At 49.7% G+C, this 21765-nt stretch overlaps 2 protein-coding genes across 3 annotated transcripts in view; both read right to left on the reverse strand.

The window, feature by feature from the left end:
* Positions 1–2637, reverse strand: part of ATN1 (atrophin 1) — a 60351-nt gene extending 57714 nt beyond the window's left edge. The window contains exons 1-3 of the mRNA XM_050967144.1: positions 2280–2637; positions 1720–1813; positions 843–947 (exon numbers count right to left, since the gene is read on the reverse strand). The gene's annotated coding sequence lies outside the window, so the exon portion shown is untranslated. The remainder of the gene's footprint in view (positions 1–842; positions 948–1719; positions 1814–2279) is intronic.
* A 6682-nt stretch (positions 2638–9319) lies between these two features.
* On the reverse strand, positions 9320–21731 carry ENO2 (enolase 2). Of its 2 annotated transcripts, XM_050967482.1 has the most exons (13): positions 21614–21731; positions 20338–20440; positions 16611–16712; positions 15168–15263; positions 14831–14889; positions 13860–13929; positions 13276–13409; positions 12866–13088; positions 11969–12166; positions 11651–11852; positions 11024–11132; positions 10770–10828; positions 9320–10387 (listed from the first exon to the last, which is right to left on the reverse strand). In XM_050967482.1, exons 3-13 carry the CDS (start codon positions 16693–16695, stop codon positions 10318–10320), a joined length of 1305 nt encoding a protein of 434 aa, XP_050823439.1. In that variant the 5' UTR covers positions 16696–16712; positions 20338–20440; positions 21614–21731; the 3' UTR covers positions 9320–10317. The 2 variants fall into 2 exon arrangements, with proteins under 2 accessions (XP_050823439.1, XP_050823449.1); XM_050967492.1 differs by lacking the exon at positions 20338–20440 and having other exon boundaries at positions 21614–21728.
* Positions 21732–21765: the final 34 nt, after the last annotated feature.

Genomic DNA, 21765 nt, shown 5'->3' on the forward strand with positions numbered 1-21765 from the left:
CCAGATTTGAGAATATTTAGTTTATCTCCTTTTTCCTAGAAAACCTAGAAAAAATAAACATAAAAATAACCTATGCTAAGAGGGTGCTAAACTTGCCCAGAGAAGCACTGAAAAATCAGGAAATGTGAGAGTTCCTGGGCACCCCCTCATATATATCCATTTACATTGCTGTCTTTAATTATATGATCATATGATCAGATCATAGACAACTTCTGAAATAATAGTGTTGGCTCTTGGGCTGAGTGGAAGGCTGAAATGAAGGCCTTGTGGGGTGGCGGCATTTGGATGGGAAATCAAGGAGATGGTAATCCTTGGCGAATCTGTTTATTTACAGAAACATACACAAAGTCCTGTTTGCCTGAGGAGCAGTAGCAACATAGAGCACACAGGGAGTTTCCTTGCTGGAAAATCCCCCAGTGAGCCCCCCCACCAGCCAGCTCGGTGCCCAACAGGAAAGGCTGCCTCTCTGTCTCTGCTTCCTCAGGTTCACACAAACCCACTTCTCCTGTTTTACTCGAACTCTGTCTACAACCAACCCTTAGCCGCTATATTAGTAATATCTAGGGTAACCCTGTAGCTCCACACAACCATAGAGCCTACATGCTTTGACCAGGGGGCTTGGGCCATTTGGCTCATAAATTTAAAACCCCTTTAACACGTTATCTCCTCTATCCACCCTTTCAATACCTTGACAACACTTAATGGTGGCCCATTACAATATCATATAGTTTATTTTTTATAGTCTTTGGCCTTCAGCACCAAACCACAAACTCCTATACCTGATGGTATCCGGTATCTCATAGAAGTTGCCCAGCCCATAATAGCTGGGGCCTTGTCAGTACCTCTCCTGTGTATATCCCAAGGGTTGTAGGGCGGTTAAGATAAGAGCTCCTCCTCTTCTTTGGTCATGTTGTTCTACAGGAGATCAGTTCCACTGCTGCCCAACCCTTAAAGTGTGAGAAAAAAATAAAAAAAAAATAAAAATAGTAAGAAGTATGATATTATAGGGAGGCAGTAGCTATGCCCTATGATAAGGTTGATTTTGAGACAACTCCCTCCATCCACACTCTCACACAAACAGATACACACACTTATGAGTGAGAAAACCAACATTTTTCATGCTTCCAGTTTTCAGATTAAATTTTGTTCTGAAAATGTCAGCTAAACAGAGCAAATATATTTTGAGATTAAGCAATTTACAAATGCTTCCTTTTTAAAAATGTTATGAAGAGTCTGCCATCTCTTTGTATGCCTCAGTCTGGAATGAAATAACAGTACACCACAATATTCTGAGAAACATTTGATATTGGCTTGTGCAACAGGCAATTTTCAAGGGCAGAAATAATAAATTATTTATGATATTACTATTAAATGTAAACTAGAAATGAATCTGTATCATTGAGGCTGATAGCAAAAAGAAAAAAAACAGAGGAAGTATATAGTCTAGGATACCCCTCCCAATGAGGAATTATTTCAGCAATGACTAAAGCAAAAATATTGAGGCAATGTATTCTTGTACATATTGTGCGCTCACTGACAAATCCTTTCATTTAAAAATCAGAGATGCTGAGGTGATATATTGCTTGTGTGTAGTGTGTTCCCATTGACAAGTGTTTTTCAGAACCTTCATTGGCATAGTGGGGTGGTGTATTGCTTGTTGAACATGAATCTTCGCTAACAAATTCTTTCCACAACAATTTCAGTGCCTGCTGTTATTACCTTGACCAACATGGCCCAGTCCACTAATTCAATAATTTGGTGATATATCCCATCGCATGGATTTAGTTTTTTTCCCAAACATATCTTCATTTACCTACACAAAAGAAAAAAATGAAAACGAATGACAGGAAAAGAAAACAAAACAAAACCTAGGAAATTCCAAAACTAAGAAACTGTGTAAAAAAACAGCTCAGGTTGCTAAGCAACATCACATTATTTACAAAGCCTAGGCACTTAAAAGCAAGGAAAATGAACAGTGGAGTGCCCCCATAATAAATATAACATATTACTCATATCTGATGCAAAGAAATCCATATTTAATCATAAAACAACATTAACTATGATTCTAAATAATTACCATTTTCATCAGTTATCTAAAAGTATAAACACAATACAAAACTCTCCTGAAAAAGACACAAATTATATGCATATGCATTACTGATATACTGATCTGCCTCACCAAGTTTTCATGCAAACATAATTTGACTATATATCAAAATGCTATGTTTGCCATATTAAACTACACATAAAACATCATTATCAAGACACAGCACACATACCTGTGCCAATATACTCCAGTCTAGCAGTCTTCTGATATTCCAGTCCTTCCCAACTCATTTGCAGATGCACCTCAGTCCAGACCTGCAGCCCCTTCAATTTCAGCCCCTCACACACACACTCCAACTCAGTTGATACCCCTCATTTCTGTCCAGTAAGACCTGCCCTTTACGCACACTTCAGTATCCTTGCTCACCCTGCCAAACTCACTGACAGATAGACTAAATAAGGCAATTTAGCAATTCTGCCATTCTCCTGTTTGAGCTCTGTCCTTGGACACTACTGCCCTCTCATGGGAGATCCGCAGTCAAACATCCTCCTCTTCAACCTCCTCTCCCCTACCTGCTGAAAAGATACACATTTTGAGAAAAGGAGAGGAGAGGGAGACAGGAAAATGGAGCTTTAACCAAGGTGATTTCTGAACTACAGTTCCCAGAATGCTTCTTGTTAGCCCCAAATGTGGCCTCACAAATGGTGTCAGATTGCACATTCCCATATCAGTAGGTGGTGCTCAACCTTCTGAGGCAGTGAGGGTACTGTACTGTAGCTGGCTCATACTACGGCTACACTGCAAGCATTACAATGACAAAGCTGCAACACTGATGTCAGGAGCCTGCTATTTAACCCAGACCATGAGATACCTATACAGCATCCCTAGCCTTCCTGCCATAGCATCATGCTTAACTATGGCTTCTGACCAACAGCCTTAGTGTTAAAGGCCTATATCCCCACAGCAACCATGCCCCAGGGTCCTGAGTGGCTGGACAGACAACAGTCTCATTAGGTAGCTGGCCTACATAAAGAACCTAACCAGAACAGGAATCTGTGACTGTCCGAGCAACAGGCTGTTGCCTGATGGTTGCTGCCTAGACCAGCGGGTCCCAAGCTGCGGGTTTGTGCCCCTAAAAGGGGCTGTACCATCAGCTGATGGGTTCGCAGTGATTCCCAGTGTGCAGAGGATGCTATTTTGCTCCATACAGCATGACCTCGCATGTACGGTGCATTGAGGTCATGATGCACGGAGGACACCATTTTGCTCTACCATCCTTTTCACACTGTGACCTTGCATGCATCATATGTACGAGGTGACGCTGTGTGGAGGATGACATTTTGTAGAGCAATATGGCATCCTCCATGCATTGTGACTTCACATGTATGGTGTATGAGAAGTCATGCTTTACAGAGGATGCTATTTTGCTCTTCAGAATAGCATCCTCCATGCTATCAGGGGTCCTGGGAGGAAATAGTTAATTAAAATGGAATCATGCCAGCAAAAAGTTTGGGAATTCCTGGCCTATATCTTGTTGCTTCTCCTGACCTTGCCTTGCAGGCTTACGCACCTCACCTCCCTATCTCACTGACCTTTCCCCTTGAATTGGATCTTCCAGCTGGTGACCCCTGTGTGAACACCAACCACTGCCTTGGACTGCCTTTAATATCAATTGATCTGGCTACCTGACCACCTGTGTGCACTTGACCACTGCTCCGGACTGCCCCTAGCCTTCCTTGGCCATCAGGCCTCACAGTTTGCTCATACCACTTCAGCCTTCTCCTAGGCTTATCCTACCCCAAAAGGATATGGAACCCACCAACTCAGCATTGTAGGTGCCCCAGGGTGTGCTGAGACACTAGGAGCAGATTGCCCACCTGCAGATGGAAAACTAAATCTTACAGGCCACAATGGACCAGCTTTGGGCAGAAAACTAGGAACAAATCACTGCAAGTGGGTACATCTTCCCTAGCCCCACATCTCATGCTGCCTTCTGGACCCAAAACCACAATAACTTTACCCAAGCTTTGATAGGCAAAGCCCTGGTCTGGCTGTCCCCTCTGCTAGAGGAGGATCATCCCATACTGGCCAGCTGGGACATCTTGCTGAGAGCCTTTGTGACAATTTTCCATGATCCTCACTGGGCTCATACCATGAAGATGGCTCTATGGAAACTTCACTAGGTCTTGGGGCCCACTACAACATATGCAGCCCACTTCCAAAGCCTGGCAGCAGATACAGTTTGGAATGAGCTGATTCTATCTTGGTCTCGGCAAGGAAATAAAAGATGAACTTGCTTCTCTGGGACCTCTCACAGATCTAGGCATGTTTATTGAGCTTTGCATCCAAATCACCACCTGACATTGCAAAAGGCAACTTGAGAGGAAAGTATCAGAGGGTTAGCCATGTTAGTCTGGATCTGTAAAAGCAGCAAAGAGTCTTGTGGCACCTTATAGACTAACAGATGTTTTGGAGCATGAGCTTTCGTAGGTGAATACCCACTCCGTCAGATGCATGTAGTGGAAATTTCCAGGTGCAGATATATATATGCAAGCAAGCTAGAGATAACGAGGTTAATTCAATCAGGGAGGATGAGGCCCTGTTCTAGCAGTTGAGGTGTGAAAACCAAGGGAGGAGAAACTGGTTTTGTAGTTGGTAAGTCATTCACAGTCTTTGTTTAATCCTGAGCTGATGGTGTCAAATTTGCAGATGAACTGAAGCTCAGCAGTTTCTCTTTGAAGTCTGGTCCTGAAGTTTTTTTTGCTGCAGGATGGCCACCTTAAGGTCTGCTATAGTGTGGCCAGGGAGTTTGAAGTGTTCTCCTACAGGTTTTTGTATATTGCCATTCCTAATATCTGATTTGTGTCCATTTATCCTTTTCTGTAGAGGCTGTCCAGTTTGGCCGAGGAAAGGGATTTCACTCTGTGTCCAGGCATCATCCACAATCCCTGTGAAGGCCCCCTCATCCAAGCCCATGCAGGTGGACTCAGCATGGACCCAACTGGACTTTTTTGAATGAGAAAACTGATGGTGAGAGAACTTGTGCTTCTACCACAGTGGCACCAGCCACATGGTGTCTGTCCTGGCAAGCCCCTGCATTATGCGGCTCCAAGAAATGACTGCCCAACCTTGATAAGGCAGGTTGAGCCTGGACAACACCAGCAAAACCCCATGCAGCCCCCTCCAGCAACCATTCTGGGTGCCTGGCCTGACAGTTTGAAAACGTCCCTGCATCTAGAACTCCAGCTGCAACTCCAACTTTGGTACTCTGGACAATCACCCATCTCCAAGAAAGCCCTGATTGACTCTGGGGCAGGAAATAACTTCATGGACTCTACTGTGGCTCAAATACTTGGCCTATCCATACAACCTAAGGCTATCCTTGATTTAGTTGAGACAGTTGAAGGATCACTGCTCTCCTCTTGCTCCAGCAGTCAAGAAACTACTGATGTGTGTAGATTACCAAGTCCTAAATAAAATCACTGTGCAGAATTGATACCCAGTACTGCTAATTCCAAACCTCTTGGATCAGGTAAGAATAGCCCAGATATTCACTAAGTTAGATCTCAGAGTGGCATACAACTTAATCAAAATTCAATGAATGGAAAACTATGTTTTGAACTCGATATGGCCACATTGAATAATTAGGGATGCTTGTAGGACTTACTAATGCACCCATGACCTTTCAGCATCTAATTCCTCCAGGGGGGAGGAATAGCTCAGTGGTTTGAGCATTGGCCTGCTAAACCCATAGTTGTGAGCTCAATCCTTGAGGGGGCCATTTACAGAACTGGAGTAAAAATCTATTTGGGGATTGGTCCTGCTTTGAGCAGTAGGTTGGACTAGATGACCTCCTGAGGTCCCTTCAGACCCTGATATTTTATGCCTTACAGGGTATGCTGTACCATCAATGTGATTGCTTACTTAGACGACATTCTCATTTACTCCAAAGATGAGCATGTGCACAACATCCTAGAAAGACTCTGCCAACATGGATTCTATGCTTGACTGGAGAAAAGCATCTTTGATCAGCCCACCATGGAATTCTTAGGTTGCATTCTGGCCACTGAAGGAATGCACATGGGTCCCTGGAAGGTGGAAACAGTTCATGATTGGGCAATGCTGCAAAGTATTCAAGAAATTCAATGCTTCATTGGGTTTGCAACTTTATATAGAAGATTTATATGTGACTACTTCCAAATCTGACCCCTGTAACCTCTCTGCTGTGAAAACCACCAAGTTTGCTTGGACACCAGAAGCCCAAGAAGTCTTCAAATATCTGAAGATGACATTCACCTCTATGCCCATCCTTGCACATCCTGACCAAATCAGCCATTCGTTCTGAAAACCGATACCTTCACCTGAAGCGGGGGCTGTCCCAGACACAGGGCCTCAGTCAAGAATTTCATCCCCATGAGTATTATTCCCACAATCTCTCCTTTGCTAAGCGCAATTATGACATTTCAAAGAGCTACTTGTCATCAAAGTGGCTTTGGAGACCTGGAGGCATTAACTAGAAAGAGCCAGACACCCTGTTCGGGTATTCACTGACCACAATAATTTAGAATACCCGTGCTCTGCTAAAGCCCCAACCCACTGACAGCTATGCTTGGCTCTCTTCTTTTCAAGGTTTGATTTTACTATCACCTACTGCCCTGAATCCTGTAACAGGAAGGCAGATGTTCTGTTCCACAAAGGGGAATATGCCACTGATCCTAAGGTGAAGAGTCTCCCCGCATCTGGAAACTACATCACTTCCTCAGGGGATCACTACTATCTGAAATATTTGTGACCATACATTCTTCCCTGCCAGATGACCCCTTCGCCCAGACACTCCTAACTTCCAGTGCTGAACCTCAGGGTAACTTCATACACAGGGATGGACTCCTCCTTATTTATAGGCAGGAGTGGCGCCAGGGTTTCTGACGCCCTAGGCAGACGGCCATTTCACCGCCCCCCCGTGGGTTCGGTGGACCTACCGCAGTCATGACGGCGGATGGTCCGCTGCTGGAAAGGCTCCGGTGGAGCTGCCACAGTGATGCCAGTGGGCGGTCCGCTGGTCTAAAGGCTCCGGTGGACCTGCCGCAGGCATGACTGCGGTCGGTCCGCCGGAGCCTTTAGACCAGCGCACCGTCCGCCGAAATGACTGCGGCAGCTCCACTGGAGCCTTTCCGGTAGCGGATTGTCCGCCGGCATGACTGCGGTAGGTCCACCGGACTCACGTGCCGCCCCCCCTGGCAAAATAGCGCCCCCCCAAAAATTCTGGCGCCTTAGGCCATTGCCTAGGTTGCCTAAATGGTAGCGCCGGCCCTGTTTATAGGTATATCTAGTCCCTGAGGGATGCCCCCATTTGGACCCCCTACATATTTGTCATGATGTCCCCTTTGCCAGACACTTCAGCCAGGCAAAGACCACTCTCTGGCATGTTGATTGTTCTGGTTGCCAAAACTGTGATCCAATATGCCAGGTCTTGTGATACCTGTGGCTGTAACAAAGTTCCCTGAACCAAACCCTTCGGGATGTTAATGCTCACCAAGAACCCCTTATGTCCTTGGTCCAATATTACAATGGACTTCATTGTCGAGATACCAAAATCTGAGGGTTGCCTTACCATACTGACAATAAAGGGTTCATTGATGAAGATGATACACTTTGTTCCCTGCTTACACCTTCCCACCACTGAAGACGCTGTTCATCCCCTCATTACCCATGTGTTCCGTTTCCCAGACCACCTCGCCTTAGTTTGGGGATCCCAGTTTGTATCTCGGTTTTGGCGGGAGGTGTTCTGCCTACTAGCAGTGTATCCCCAAGCTGATGGCCAATCAGAAAGATTGAACCGCCAGTAGAACAACATGTGCGATGCTTCATAAACTACCACCAAAATGACTGGGCCTCATTGATTCCTCATGGGGAATTTGCATACAACAATGCAAACCAGGTCTCTACCAAGATGAGTCTGTTTTTTTTCAATTATAGTTTCCACTCCTGTTTCCACCTTGCACTGCCCACAGCCCACTCAGTTCCTGCAGCCTCAGATCTGATTAATCAAATCCGAGGAACACAGGAAGAGTTGGAACAAACCCTAGAGATAGCCAAGGCAGCAAACAAACATCATGCTGACCAGCCCTTCAGGTGCAGTAGGACAGAAGGTGTGGCTATCAGCCAGACACCTCAAGATGGGCTAGGGTGATCAGACAGCAAGTGTGAAAAATCGGGACAGGGGTTGGGGGGTAATAGGAGCTTATTTCAGAAAAAGCCCCAAATATCAGGACTGTCCCTATAAAATCGGGACATCTGGTCACCCTAAGATGGGCAGACTTTGAACTAGGACACAGATGAAACATCTCCCCCCACAGAGGCCTTGGCCGCCTGTTTTCAGTCCTTGACTTTTCATGTCCCAAATAGCTGCAGTTCCACCTATCACCAGTAGGTGTCACCCGGCTAACCAGTTTGGGGCCTGCTCATGGCTCCCACCCATGTTAACGTGTCAGAGGAGAGTGATTGAAATTCCTTGCACAACTTCTCCTCCTGGGAGTTATTTTGGATGGCACAGGGTATGGGGTGGGACTTGACACCCCAGCACAGACTTTTATCTCCGATATTCTTCAGACTCCCTCTCTAGAATTTGGTGGCTTGGAGAGCATTCTTGGTATATAAACACATGCATAGCCAGTGAGCTACTGCCTGCAGTGAATTTCCTCTGACAGTGTCATGAGGAGGGTCTATTGGACAGGAGTAGTGTGTGTATCTGTGTGTGTGTTGGGGGGTGAACCACTTCTCTCAACCTCACCATTTCCTTCTTAACCTTTGCTTGTTGCTCGTTTTGGTGTTCTTTCCTCCGCTTTCTTGAACCCCATGTAGTATAGAATCATAGAAGTGTAGGACTGGAAGAGACCTTGATAGGTCATCTAATTCAGTCCATTGCACTGAAGTAGGACCAAATATTATCTAGACCATCCCTGACAGGTGTTTATTTAACCTGTTGTTAAAAACCTCTAATGACAGAGATTACACAACCTCTCAAGGTAATTTGTTCCAGTGCTTAACTACCCTTACAGTTGGGAAGTTTTTCCTAATGTCTAACCTAAATCTTGCTTGCTGCAATTTAAGTTCATTGTTTCTTGTCCTGTCTCCAGTGGAAAAGAATAGTTTATCACTCTGCTCTTTAGAACAACCTTTCACATACTTGAAGACTGTTATCATGGCCCCTGTATGTTCCTGGTCTCCCAGGAAGTAACACACAGAGAGAAATTTCAGGCTCAGCCAGGGGACTCAGGTGTGAAATAGATTTTAATTGAGTTTAGAGTTTTGTTTTGTCTCTTTTGCTCAGTTGAGGATGGATTGTCCCGAGGACAAATTAGATGTGATGGATAGGAACAGGGGGTGCAGGAGAGACAGCAAGAATGAGATCCAGGGAAGCAGCCAAGGATGCATATGTGTGTGTGTGTGTGTGTGTGTGTGTGTGTGTGTGTGTGTGTGTGTGTGTGTGTGTGTGTGTGTGTGTGTGTGTGTGTGCGCTTTTCCACACCCACTCACCACAACACACTGATCCACAAAACTTCATGGAACAAATGACCCAGAGAGTCATAACATGCACACACAAACCAAGTGACACATAGCAGTGAAACTCAATGGTGAGTGCAGACAAATACAGCTCAACACAACACTCAAAGTCAACCACACAGATTCCAGCACACTTCAACACAGACACACCTGGGACAAAAGGACATTTGGAGATCAGCAGAGACACACACAACACACTGACACTAAGACACACCTACCCAGCAAACAGCCACTGGCAACACACAGAGTCAAACACAACTATACACACAGATTCACACTAACCAGCACAGTACACAAAGGGAAAGCACACAGCCTGACACCACACAAACTCAGACACACACCTGCTCACCACACACACAACAAAAAACACTAGCAAATATGCTCATGCAATCTAATACCCAAACAGAATGACTGGAACATATCCACACACGGAGAGAAAATACAAACGGTACACCATCAGGCACGCTCACAATACCCCTCAGCAGGAGACAAAGGGAAGCCTCATTCTTATCTTTCCTTTGGGTAATTCCAGCTAGGGAGACCTGCACTCAGGGATTTGAGGAGAGAGGAGACCAGCTGGTGGAGAGGAAAAAAGCAAGAGAGGTGTGTGTGTGTAGGCGGGGGCGGGGGGATGGTGGAGGAAAGGTAGCTTCAGAGTCTGTGCATTGGGAATTGGCTGGGGAATTGCAGTGTGCCATGGGCAGTGTTCAAAGGACACTTGGGTTACGAAAGTTGTGTCCAGCGAAGCGAGCTTCATCCCCAAGCTCTTCCTCAATCCTGCCAGAGAAAGAAAGAGAGGTAGTGCAACTCAGAGCCTCAACGCGAGGGACTCTCCTAAGCATGGGGAGCAAGTGCTACACAGCAAGTCATACAGGAGCTTGGAATGGGGCAGAGCAGGAAAACAGGCAACTGTAAGTGTGGTGACTGCATTGACAGAGGCATCATGTCTTGAAGCAGGGAGAGACAAGTCAGCTCTGGGATGACCGCACCTAGGGTACTGCACTCAGGTCTGGGATCCTTCTTGGTACCAGGGAGACATGCCCATGCTGGCATCCTTAGTCCTGGAGACGCTCTCTCTCCCTGCACTGTCAGTTCCTCCGTCCCCAGTGGAGCCAGAGAGACATTCCCGCCTTTGCATTCTCAGCCCCAGGCCACTCACCTCATAAGCTGGTTGTACTTGGCCAGTCGCTCAGACCTGCAGGGGGCTCCTGTCTTTATCTGTAAAATATTCACCACAAAGCACAGTTTGAGACCCCCCCACACACACCCCAGCCTTCCAGCATGGGACCCTGAGGGTGCTCTGAGAGATAGGAGGAGGATTCATACTCTATGTTAATTCAGTGCCAGTCTTCACCTCCCCTCTTCCTCCCTGAAGCTCTCCATGGCCTGGATTTCAGCTTAGCTGACACATACCTGCCCAGTACACAGGCCCACAACCAGGTCAGCAATGAAGGTGTCTTCAGTCTCCCCAGATCGGTGACTCACCATCACTCCCCAGCCATTCTCCTGGGCCAACTTACAGCTGCAGAGAGAAATTAAATAAATGGATCATCCTTCTTGGGCCTCCACCTGCTGGGGATGGGACCCTGACACTCCCAATGCCCAGTGATAGTCCTGGAGGCTTTTCCCATGGTGATAGGGACCAAGGCTTTCAGAAGCAGTGTGCCGAGTCTTCATTTATTCACTCTAATTTAAGGTTTCGGGTGCCAGTAATACATTTTAACATTTTTAGAAGGTCTCTTTCTCTAAGTCTATAATATATAACTAAACTATTGTTGTATGTAAAGTAAATAAGATTTTTAAAATGTTAACGAAGCTTCATTTAAAATTAAATTAAAATGCAGAGTCCCCTGGACCAGTTGCCAGGACCCGGGCAGTGTGAGTGCCAATGAAAATCAGCTCGTGTGCCACCTTCGGCACGTGTGCCATAGGTTGCCTACCCCTGGTGTACCTACACAAAAACTGCCCCGATTTTACTAATCAGTGTAAAAGGTGCTGTAGTTAGATTGGTGCTGGGAGTAGGTGGCTGGTTGGACTCACGCTTGAATGGCTTCAGTAACTGATCCAATCTGGTTGACTTTGAGCAGGAGGCAGTTGCAGGCTTTTTCCTCTACAGCTCGCTCAATGCGCTTGGGGTTGGTCACTGTCAGGTCATCCCCCACAATCTGAATCCCCACATTGGCTGTGAACTTGGACCAGGCCTCCCAGTCATCCTGATCAAAAGGATCCTCAATGGAGACCACTGCAGAGACAGGGGAAGATGTGTGAGTTAAAGCTGCCCCACTTCCCAATCCACAAGCGTGGTGGGGCCACACCTCGGGACATAAGCACTAAGATTCACAAAGCACAGCAGCTCACCTGGGTAATCGCGAACAAAGCTTTGGTAGAGGTCTCCCAGCTCATCGGCAGAGATGTAGCGGCTGGGGTCATCAGGGGATTTGAAGTCCAAATCGTATTTGCCATCGCGGTAGAACTCAGATGCTGCCACATCCATGCCAATGACAATCTTCTCAGTGTAGCCGGCTTTGTCGATGGCTTCCTTGAGGAGTTCCAGAGCTGGGATGGGGAGAGAGACAGAATGAGATTCAGCCATCTGTTTTGTAAAAACTCCTTCCAAACCCCAGATATTCAACTGCCTGAGGGGCAGGACAACTGAAGGCAGTCTGGAAGGAATGGTCTCTCTCTCGTAAGACCCTGCCTGGGGAGAGGGGGACAGCAGACTATCCAGGAGTTTGCAGTGGGACAGAGCATGGGGCTGAATATCCCAAGGTCTCATGTTCCAGAGCAGAAAGGAGATAGTCCCTCTCTGTGTGGCTCTGGGGAGACCCCACCTGGCACGCTGAGCCCAACTATGGGCCTCTCAATCCGAGGAAGAGAGTGACAAGCTGTGGGAGCTGGAGGGGTGAAGTTCTGGAGACTGATTCAAAGAGCAAAGCCCAGCTGAGCAATGCCACGACGAGAAGGAAGGACATGAGAATTGTCTGCTAGCGTGTGAGGGGTGTAAGCCCCAGAAAGAAGGTGTTGTTTAGGGGGACTGAGAATGGAGAGAGATTAAACCAAGGGAAAGGATCTTAGGAGCTGTCTTCTGAGGCTGAGAGATCTGTGAGCCTGGGGAGTTGCTGCACCCAGGGACAGGCTGGGGGCCCAGCACCTGAGGAACTAGGAATCAGGTGTCCTGGGGAATTGATGGAGTGGGGGATTGCGAGCCTGCCTTGAACCTCAGCACGGAGGCTTTGCTCCCTTGATATCTCTCACCTTCGCTGTTCTCCAGGATGTTGGGGGCAAAGCCGCCCTCATCACCCACATTGGTGGCATCCTTCCCATACTTTTCCTTGATGACGCTCTTGAGGTTGTGGTAGACCTCGGCTCCAATGCGCATGGCATCCCGGAAGCTTTCAGCCCCCACAGGCAGGATCATGAACTCCTGCATGGCCAGCTTGTTCCCTGCGTGGGAGCCTCCGTTGATCACATTGAAGGCCTGGAAAAGTCCAGAAAGAAGCAGAGGGTGAAAATGTCAATATCCCAGCCCAGTACTGGAGAGGCCTCTGCTGAGTGAGTGCTTGAAGTCCCCATGTTTCCATGTTCCTGGTCTCCCCTCCCTGCCTCCCCAGTTCTCTAAGTCTGTTTGCAAGTGGACTTTGAAGCCAAGGATATAAGGTTCTTACGGGCACTGGCAGGATGAGGTCGGAGTTCCCAGCCAGGTCAGCGATGTGTCGATACAGGGGCACATCCTTCTCCGCAGCACCTGCCTTGCACACAGCCAGAGAGACCCCTAGGATTGCATTGGCTCCAAATTTAGCTGTGGACATTCCAAAATCAGGGAGGAATGAATTCTCCAAACATCCTCAGGCCTGCCATGCAGCCCCCTGCTATTCCAGCCCTGGGCTCCCCACACAGCTCTGCCAATGCTCCTCTGTCCTGCAACCCCCTGCTATTCCAGTGCTGGGCTCCCCACACAGCCCTGCCCATGCCCCTCAGTCCTGCCCTGCAGCCCCCTGCTATACCAGCCCTGGACTCCCATCACAGCTCTGTCAATGCCCCTCAGTCCTGCCCTGCAGCCCCCTGCTATTCCAGCGTTTGGCTCCCCACACAGCTCTGCCAATGCCCTTGAGTCATGCTCTGCAGCCCCCTGCCATTCCAGCCCTGGGCTCCCCTCACATTTCTGCCAATGCCCCTCAGTCCTGCCCTGCAGTATCACCCAACACACCTCTACATTTCTATTTCCCATGCCAAAGGAGATTGGAATTACATTTATTTTCTGTCCCGTCCATCTCTAGCATGAGGTTATCTATCTTCTCTTGATCCACAACAGAGAGGCCCTGCAAGAAGACACATCTGCTAAGAAGGGAAGGTGTGGAAAGCTAAGGGAGGGCTGTGTGTGTAACTGTATAGCACTTCTGTAGCACATGGATTCAGTATACATCACACCTCTGCTGTGGTTGTGAGGAACTGGCTCTGTGGCTGGGCCATGTAGGTTTGCCACCTCTAAGGTACAAAAAAATAGGACGTTTGGGGAGATCCTGAGCCCATAAAACTGGCCAGCTGGCAGTGTGTATTGAGCCTCCTTATAGATTTCCCAGGCCAGCTACCTCAGAAAAGGGATGATCCTGAGTAAACCTGGACAGTGGCTGCCCTATGGCCATAAAGCACTGCCCCTGCCTGATGAGGCCACAGAACATGTCATGGGAAATCCAAGATTCTGCACAAACAACATCCAAAGGCACAGCATTGTGAATGCCAGGCTGGCTAGGGAAGGGATGATGAAACGAATAAGAATAGGAATGGAGGATCTGGATGAGGAATGAGCAGTGCTCCAAGAAGTGCATGTGTGAAAGAGGGAGAGAGCCTTACAATGAGGGGCAGCTAGAGAGGTGCCAGATCATATTGTAACTGGAATATGGGGGAGGGCCATACGGAATAAAGCCCCAACCACCAGTGGAGCAGAGACATGTCAATTGCACGTGCGCGCGCGCACACACACACACACACACGCGCGCGCGCGCGCCTGGAATCATAGGGAACAGCAGACCTGTCAGTTGCGCGCGCACACACACACACGCACGCACGCACGCACGCACGCACATGGGCCTGGAATCATAGGGAACAGCAATGTGCCAACCCAGTTGGTGAAATGAAGAGAGAAGACAGAGGCAGGAAGAGATTAGAAAGCAAGAGACTAAAGTAAACCTCCCAGAAAGGAGATTAAAGGAAAATCCTTACAGAGCCCAGGAGAGCTGGGGCAATAGTGCTGTTGATATGATCCACGGCCTGCAGGACCCCTAGAGAAGGGAAGAGACAGAGACAGAGACAGCAAGTGAGACAAAGAAAGAGACAGACAGAGAGAGATTCAAGGCCTAATTCTCCACTCAGTCACACCAGTTTTATATTTGTGTGACTCCACTGAGGTCAGTGGAATTATACCAGCACAAAACCGGGAGTGCTCAGTGCAAAATCGGGCCCTCAGAGGGATGGACACACATGCGCACACACAGTACTGGGGCGACGAAGTTGCCTGAGACTGTTCAGTGAGGGTGAGCAGGAGTTGAAATGTCCCCACCTTTTCCGAGGAATCTGAACTTGTCATTGTCTCGCAGCTCCAGAGCTTCGTAGATGCCAGTGGAAGCACCGCTAGGAACTGCAGCACGGAACATGCCTGAGAAAGGGCAAAACATAGGTGTGAAAAGAGAGCAAAGAAAGAAGAAAAAGGGAAGCTTCTAAGCCCCTACGCACCTCTTGTTTACCTGTCCTCCTGAATGTAACTTACAGCCCATGAGCTGTTTGGATAGTGGCATTACCCCACAATCTAGGTGGGGAAACTGTGTCACAAGGAGGAAAAAGGACTCACCCAAGGTCACGCAGTGAGACAGTTGCAAAGCCATGTAGACAACCCAGGTGTCCTGACTCCCAGTTCCTCCCTGTGGTGCACGCACTATATCCTACTCCATCTCAGAACTAGAGCTAGAACCCAGGGGGCCTGCTCCTCAGTCTCATACTCAAACAGCTTAGTCTCCACCCCTTCTAGGGGAGTCTGAGCTTGAAGGGTGGCTGACTGGTAATTTCTCCTTTTTTGATATTTCATTGAATAAAGAAGTGACTGAAACATTCAGCTCTAGAAGCAGACAGAAACCTCACACAAACACAGATACACATGGATACGTGCACAGATATGAACACACAGGAGTATTTGCACATGTATGCACATAAATCTACATTATAAATCTATAAACATGCAAGGTCCGTGATCATGCACGTGCCTGAAGATACAGCTAGACTCTATAAATACCTACTAGACAGAGAAACCCAATTCTGTGACATTGTACAGACATGGAGGCACACATGTGTGCACTAACATACTCAGGGACAGATAGCTGTTACTGTATACACAGATGCACAACCCAGCACGTATACACAGAAATCAGCGGTTTCATTTCAGTTTCCAGCGAGTATCTCACTCTGGTGCTCATGGACTAGCACAACACTGTTTGGACTGTAAACCTCCTGGAGGCTAATGAATATTCATACTACAGAGCATGCACACATTCACTATAGAAATCACACATCCCTACCTAGAGATCCAGCCACAAACGCTGATCCTTCGGCTCCAAAACCACAGGCCTCTCCTGCCTCAGCTAACAGAAGCTCTCTCAGAGGACATGAATTGTATAGGAGATGCCTTCTCCTCTCTGGGAGCTCAGTGACAGACACACATGCACACTCACTACACACTTATCAGCACAAACTCATCCACACATTCACTCATTTGATAAGGTTACAACTTTGGGACCCAACTTCTCTTAGTTGTAAATTCACCAGCAGGAATTAAGTGGTCAAGGTCCTAGGTGTTGCAAGGAGAAGGTGCCTGGCTGCTGAAGAAACAAAGCTTATCCAGATTGTGGGTGCTATTTCCTATCTGGCTGCCACAGGACTGAACTAATTCCACTGCCTCCCAGTGCTGGACAGTCCAGACATGCGCAGTCTCCTCCCACCTTGTCACACATACCTTTTTCTGTGTACAAATCCACTTCAATGGTGGGATTCCCACGGGAATCCAGGATCTCCCGGGCATGGATCTTTTCAATGGACATAGTGATCTCGATCTTTCCTGCAGAAGAGTTGGAGATGGGCAGCGGGGGGAGGAGAAGCAAGGAAAAAAGGCTCAGTTCTGGGTTTCTCCATCGCAGAGACCTCACATCCTATCTGGGATATGGGGTTCAGCTCTGGGCCCTTCATTCCCAGAAAGACAGTGACAGGCAGGAGGGATCTCAGGCTATGTCTGAGTACTCTTGGAGCTAGGGGTGCGATTCCCAGTTCATAGAGATATGCTCAAGCTGATGCACTAAAAATAGTGGTGTAGCAAGGGCAGTGGTGAGCAGCAGCACAGGCTAGCCGACCTAAGTACATACCTTCAGGGTCTGGGCACATTTGTACTTGGCCTGGCTAGTCCGGGCCATCACTCGCAACTGCTCATGCTACCATGGCCACACTGCTATTTTTAGCACACTAGCTCGAGCAGAGCTGGCACATGTGTGTCTACCTGAGCTGGGAATCAGTCCCAAGTGTAGATGCAACATTGGAGACAAGCCAGAGAAACGCTTCTGGGGCCGCAGGGGTTGGGTTCTGGGCACAGGTAGGCTAAACCCACCTGGCTCCGGGAAGCCATGGCTAAGGGAAGGACATGCGAACTGCTGGCAAATGCCCGATGGCATGATTCCTCAGGGGAGGGGGTTGTTTAGTTCAACACCGTCCAACCTTTTCAGCCTGAAGTCTGAACACATTATTGCAAAACGTTCAGGCGGCCACAGCCAATCTCTGCCATGTTCTGCTCCTTTCATGCTCAGGCAGCACAAGGGAACTGCCCTACCCCAGTGGGTGCAGCGTTGGCATAGCTGGTGCCTATATCTCCCTCCACAGAGGCCCTGGCACTGGGGGGGAGGCACAACAGGATTCAGGGGAGGGGCATGGCTGGATCATGTGGAGCTATCTCCAGCTGGTATATGGTCTCTTGGGAACTGGCCAGCCCCCTGGCTGCTCTAACCAAGACTGGGACAGAGAATCAAGTCCCTGTAGTTGGTCAGTAGTTCTCAGCTTCTCCTTTTCCCCACTCCTGGGCTGTCTAGGCAGGCTATTGTGGGGGGGGGGGGGGAGCCACCCATCACTATCCTGCTGTCCCAGGATTACCCACAGCCTGGCAGGGAAAACAGGCAATGGAGCAACCAGAGCTCCTCTCTTCCATCCACTGCAAGGCATTAGGCAAGCAGCCAGGGAAAGCCTAACGGCTGCTGTGTGCTCCCAGCTCAGAGTAGAGCTGCTAATGGGGCTGCAGGGGAAGCAGCGGGAGGCAGCTCTCTCTTCCTTCTGGATCCTGGTTTCTAGTGGTGGGGCTGAGCCAAACACTGCAATTTTAAATCACAGGGCACAGCTTAGGGAGCACCTTTGCCATTAAAATTCCTATACACTGTTCTATCCTATAGTCACCCTTGAGGGTCACATTTCAAAGCCTTAAGGTCCACAGGTTGCACACCTTTGCTCTGGGAGGAAAGGATGAGACTGATACAAGGCAAAGGAACACAGGAATCAGGGCCCTAGCACAGAGGGGTCTGTGAGCCCAGGGGACCATCTCCCCGCGGGAAAGGCCTGGAGCCCCAGCATTAGGGAAAGTGGGCATTAAGGAGCCCCAGGAATGGACTAAGAGGAACGCTCTTGTCTTGCAGCCCGGGGGGAGGAAAGAGGGGTATGGGGCTGGTCCCAGCTTTTAAATCTTTAGTTCTATATGTTAGTCATGCTAATGAGTGTGGTGGGAGGGGGAGGATGGAGGTCTCTTGTATTGCGAGGGTTGGGAGGTGAGGAGGTTTGAAGATTCAGTCATAGCTAACCAGATTTGGGAGCAGAGCAGCTTTGAAGGCTTTGGGTGTCCAGAGAAGCCCTTCCCCCATCCCAGCTCCCCTTCCCAACAATCTGAGGCCCGTGTGTCTTCTCACCCAGCTGCCACCCACCTATTGGCTGCCAGACAAGGTGCCTAGCAATAACTCTAGAGGTGGGCAAACGTTTTGGCCTGAGGGCCACACCTGGGGATAGAAATTGTATGGCGGGCCATGAATGCTCACAAAATTGGGAGTTGGTGTGCAGGCTCTGGGGTGAGGCCAGAAATGAGGAGTTCAGCATGTGGGAGGGGGCCCTGGGCTGGGGCAGGGTTGCGGGTGGGAGAGTAAGGGCTCCAGCTGGCGGTGCGGGCTCTGGGGTGCAGGAGGGTGGGACCGAGGGGTTCAGAGGGCGGGAGGGGGATCAGGGCTGGAGCAGGGGGTTGGGGTGCTGGAAGGGGTCAGGGATTCAGGCTCCAGGCAGCACTTACCCCAAGCAGCTCCTGGAAGCAGCGGCATGTCCCCTCTCCAGCTCCTACATGGAGGCGCGGCCAAGCAGCTCTGCGCGCTGCCCCGTCTGTAGACGCCACCCCTGCATCTCCCATTGGTTGTGGCTGCCGGCCAATGGGAGCTGCGGGCATGACTCTTGGGGCAGAGGCAGCGTACGAAGCCCCCTTGCTGCCCCTACGTGTAGGAGACAGAGGGGGGACATGCTGGTGCTTCCGGGAGCCACATGACGCCACGGCATGCGTGGAGCAGGGCAAGCCCCCAACCCTGCTCCCCAGCAGGAGCTTGAGGGCCGGATTAAAATGTCTGAAGGGCCGGATGTGGTCCCTGGGCTGTAGTTTGCCCACCTCTGTTCTAGGGAGTGGTACCCTAGGGCAGGGGATGGCAGAATTCAACGCACCATCTCCTCCCCCACCCCTCTGCAAGCCATTGCCCCTTGAATCCCCCCAGTTCCTATTGCTTCCCTTCTCTGCCTCTCCTTACTGCTTCCTCCCTGTTTCCTTCATCACCCTTCCCCTCCTCTCTTGCTCACACAGGTTAAGTCCCCCTTCCCCACCCCCAGGGGTAATCAGCTCTGAGTGGGGATATTAAACCCAATCCGAAGCTGAGACCATGGAAAACTCAATTCTCAGTAGATGAGCACTGCAAAGCCTTTGCACAGTGGACAAATGACCGGTACAAGGCCCAGTGGCGTGGGGGTGGGCAGAGATTTACACCTCATCAGGGACTGTGTGCAGTGCGTGTGGTGGAGGGAGCAGCGGGGCGTGCAGGAGCAGCCCAAACTGGGGGCAGGAGCTGGTCTCAAGCCCATTCTCCTGGTGTCTGGAAATCACAATGTTGTGACAGAAAACGTCTTCAGTGCTGGGAAATCTCAGCCAGTGAAACAGAGTCTCCAGAGCCCACGCAGGGCTGTTCTCCCCCTTGCAACTCCTTTCACAGCCACCATCTGGGCTGGCATCCCCATCAGCTGCCCTGGCAGCTGCTCTGCAAGCCGAATTTCTCATGCAGTCTGTCAGACCCCACAGGTGCTTCCCCCACTGCAGTGCCCTGCGGGTGTGCGTCTCCCTCATGGCAGTGCCCTGGCAGTACCCTAGCAGGCAGCATAAAGGAGGGAGAGGGCAAGGAAGGGCAGACCCCACACATGTGAGTTTCCTGATGAGGACACATGAACTGGACTAAACATTTCCCAATCCCTCAGCAGCAACATTGCCAGCTTCATTTCAGACTGTACATTTTCCTCTTCTACCCAATCCTGCCAAAGGCCACAGAGCAGCTGGCTCAAGGACAGCAAAGGAACCAGACCTCAGCCATGCTGCTTGGCCCCATCACTCTCTCTGTTCCTCTATCCTCTCCCCTCTGTACCTTTCCTTCCTTGCTTCTGTCTCTCACTGTCCAGTTCTCCACCTCCAAGGCCCCAGATGGAGGAAGAGCCGCACTGGAACTCACAGGCTGCAGCAGTGCTGTCCTGAAAGGAGGTTGGAGACGGATAAGATGGGATAAGGGATTGGAACAGAGCCACAGCCTGGACCTCATAAGCAGCTCAAGAAGAAGAGGGCAGATGTCAGGCTGAAGGGTGCACAGGCCCTTGGGAGAGAAAGGCTGGATAGCTTCTGCAAGGAGCCATCACACAGACCTGGGAGAGGGACTGGTGGCTGATGGAATGGGTAACGTTGGCAGGATGCTTGCACTGCTGTAGTTCCCCCAGGTTGGCACTGCTCCAAGGAAGTTCACACGGCCAGGGCATGGTGTTGTAGAAGCTAACACTGCTGCATCCCTCCATCCCCCGCTTGCTAAGCCAGGCAGTGGCAGGGACTGCTCAATCCTCCTCCCCAGTCCTCAAGCCTGCTGCAGTCCTCCACAACAAAGCACTGGTAGGGCACTGCTGTAAGGCAGCTGGCACTGCTGCAATTCCCCCAGACGCAGCACTGCTCCCAGGATGCTCACACTGCTGCAGTGCTGGGGCTGCTGCAGTTAGTGCTTGCTTGGCTGCCATCTCTTCCCATCACTGCCCCCCAGCGAGGTGTGGGGCTGTGAACTATGTGATGTCGCACAAGGCAATTCCCCTTCCTCCCCCTGGGAGGTAGCTCTGTGATGCTGCCAACGCCCTGCTAGACTAGGAAATTAGTCTGATCCCAGGGTTCAGCAAAGCTGGTCCCTCCTGGTTTCCTCTCCCATGAATGATGCTCACCAGCACCTCACATTAGTCCCCCTCCTAGCATCAAGCTCTTTCAGAGACATCAGGAATCAGCTGCCCCCAAGTAAGCTTCTAAGCGACAGTTTCTCCCTTGGGTGCCCTTGGGAACACAGCCCACCTCTGGTGGTTGAGCCCTCCCCAAATAAACACCCCATGGAGAGGCACAGCTGTGTTGTCCTGCAGCTCTGTGATGTAGCACAGATAAGGGCACGACAGGGGGATTGCATGACATTAAAATAAGAAGGAATGGAGAGAAGCAGAGAAGGGAGAATGCAGGGGGAGGGGAGAGCAGGAGGAGGAAGTGAGGGGAGTTTAGCTAGTTTATTTGCCTCTCCGCCTGGTCCCTTTCTCCAAGGACCCAAATGCGGGGGGGTGCTGGGGGCCCCCAGGATGGGGAGTGTAGAGATGCACAAGGGGGATCTTGGATGTGAGGGAGACACTTACCTTCCTAAGGCAGGTGTGAGCAAGAGACTGAGAAAGTGCTGCTGGAAGGAGGAGGAGGAGGATGGAGCTGAGGAAGGATGTAGGAGCAGGACCTCAAGGGGAGATGATGTGTCCTCTAAGCCAACCGCGGCAACAGCAGCAGGATGGAGACG

The sequence above is a fragment of the Gopherus flavomarginatus genome, chromosome 1 (assembly GCF_025201925.1).
Source record: "Gopherus flavomarginatus isolate rGopFla2 chromosome 1, rGopFla2.mat.asm, whole genome shotgun sequence".
Taxonomy (NCBI): domain Eukaryota; kingdom Metazoa; phylum Chordata; order Testudines; family Testudinidae; genus Gopherus; species Gopherus flavomarginatus.

What these genes read in the sequence shown, in the direction of transcription:
- ENO2 (XM_050967482.1), bottom strand. Translation starts at nt 16,695, where the DNA reads ATGTCCATTGAAAAGATCCATGCCCGGGAGATCCTGGATTCCCGTGGG. An exon ending in GGATTTGTACACAGAAAAAG is followed by an intron (nt 15,264 to 16,610) that starts GTATGTGTGACA and finishes GCCCTTTCTCAG; the next exon opens with GCATGTTCCGTGCTGCAGTT. An exon ending in CTTTGTTCGCGATTACCCAG is followed by an intron (nt 11,853 to 11,968) that starts GTGAGCTGCTGT and finishes CTGTCTCTGCAG; the next exon opens with TGGTCTCCATTGAGGATCCT.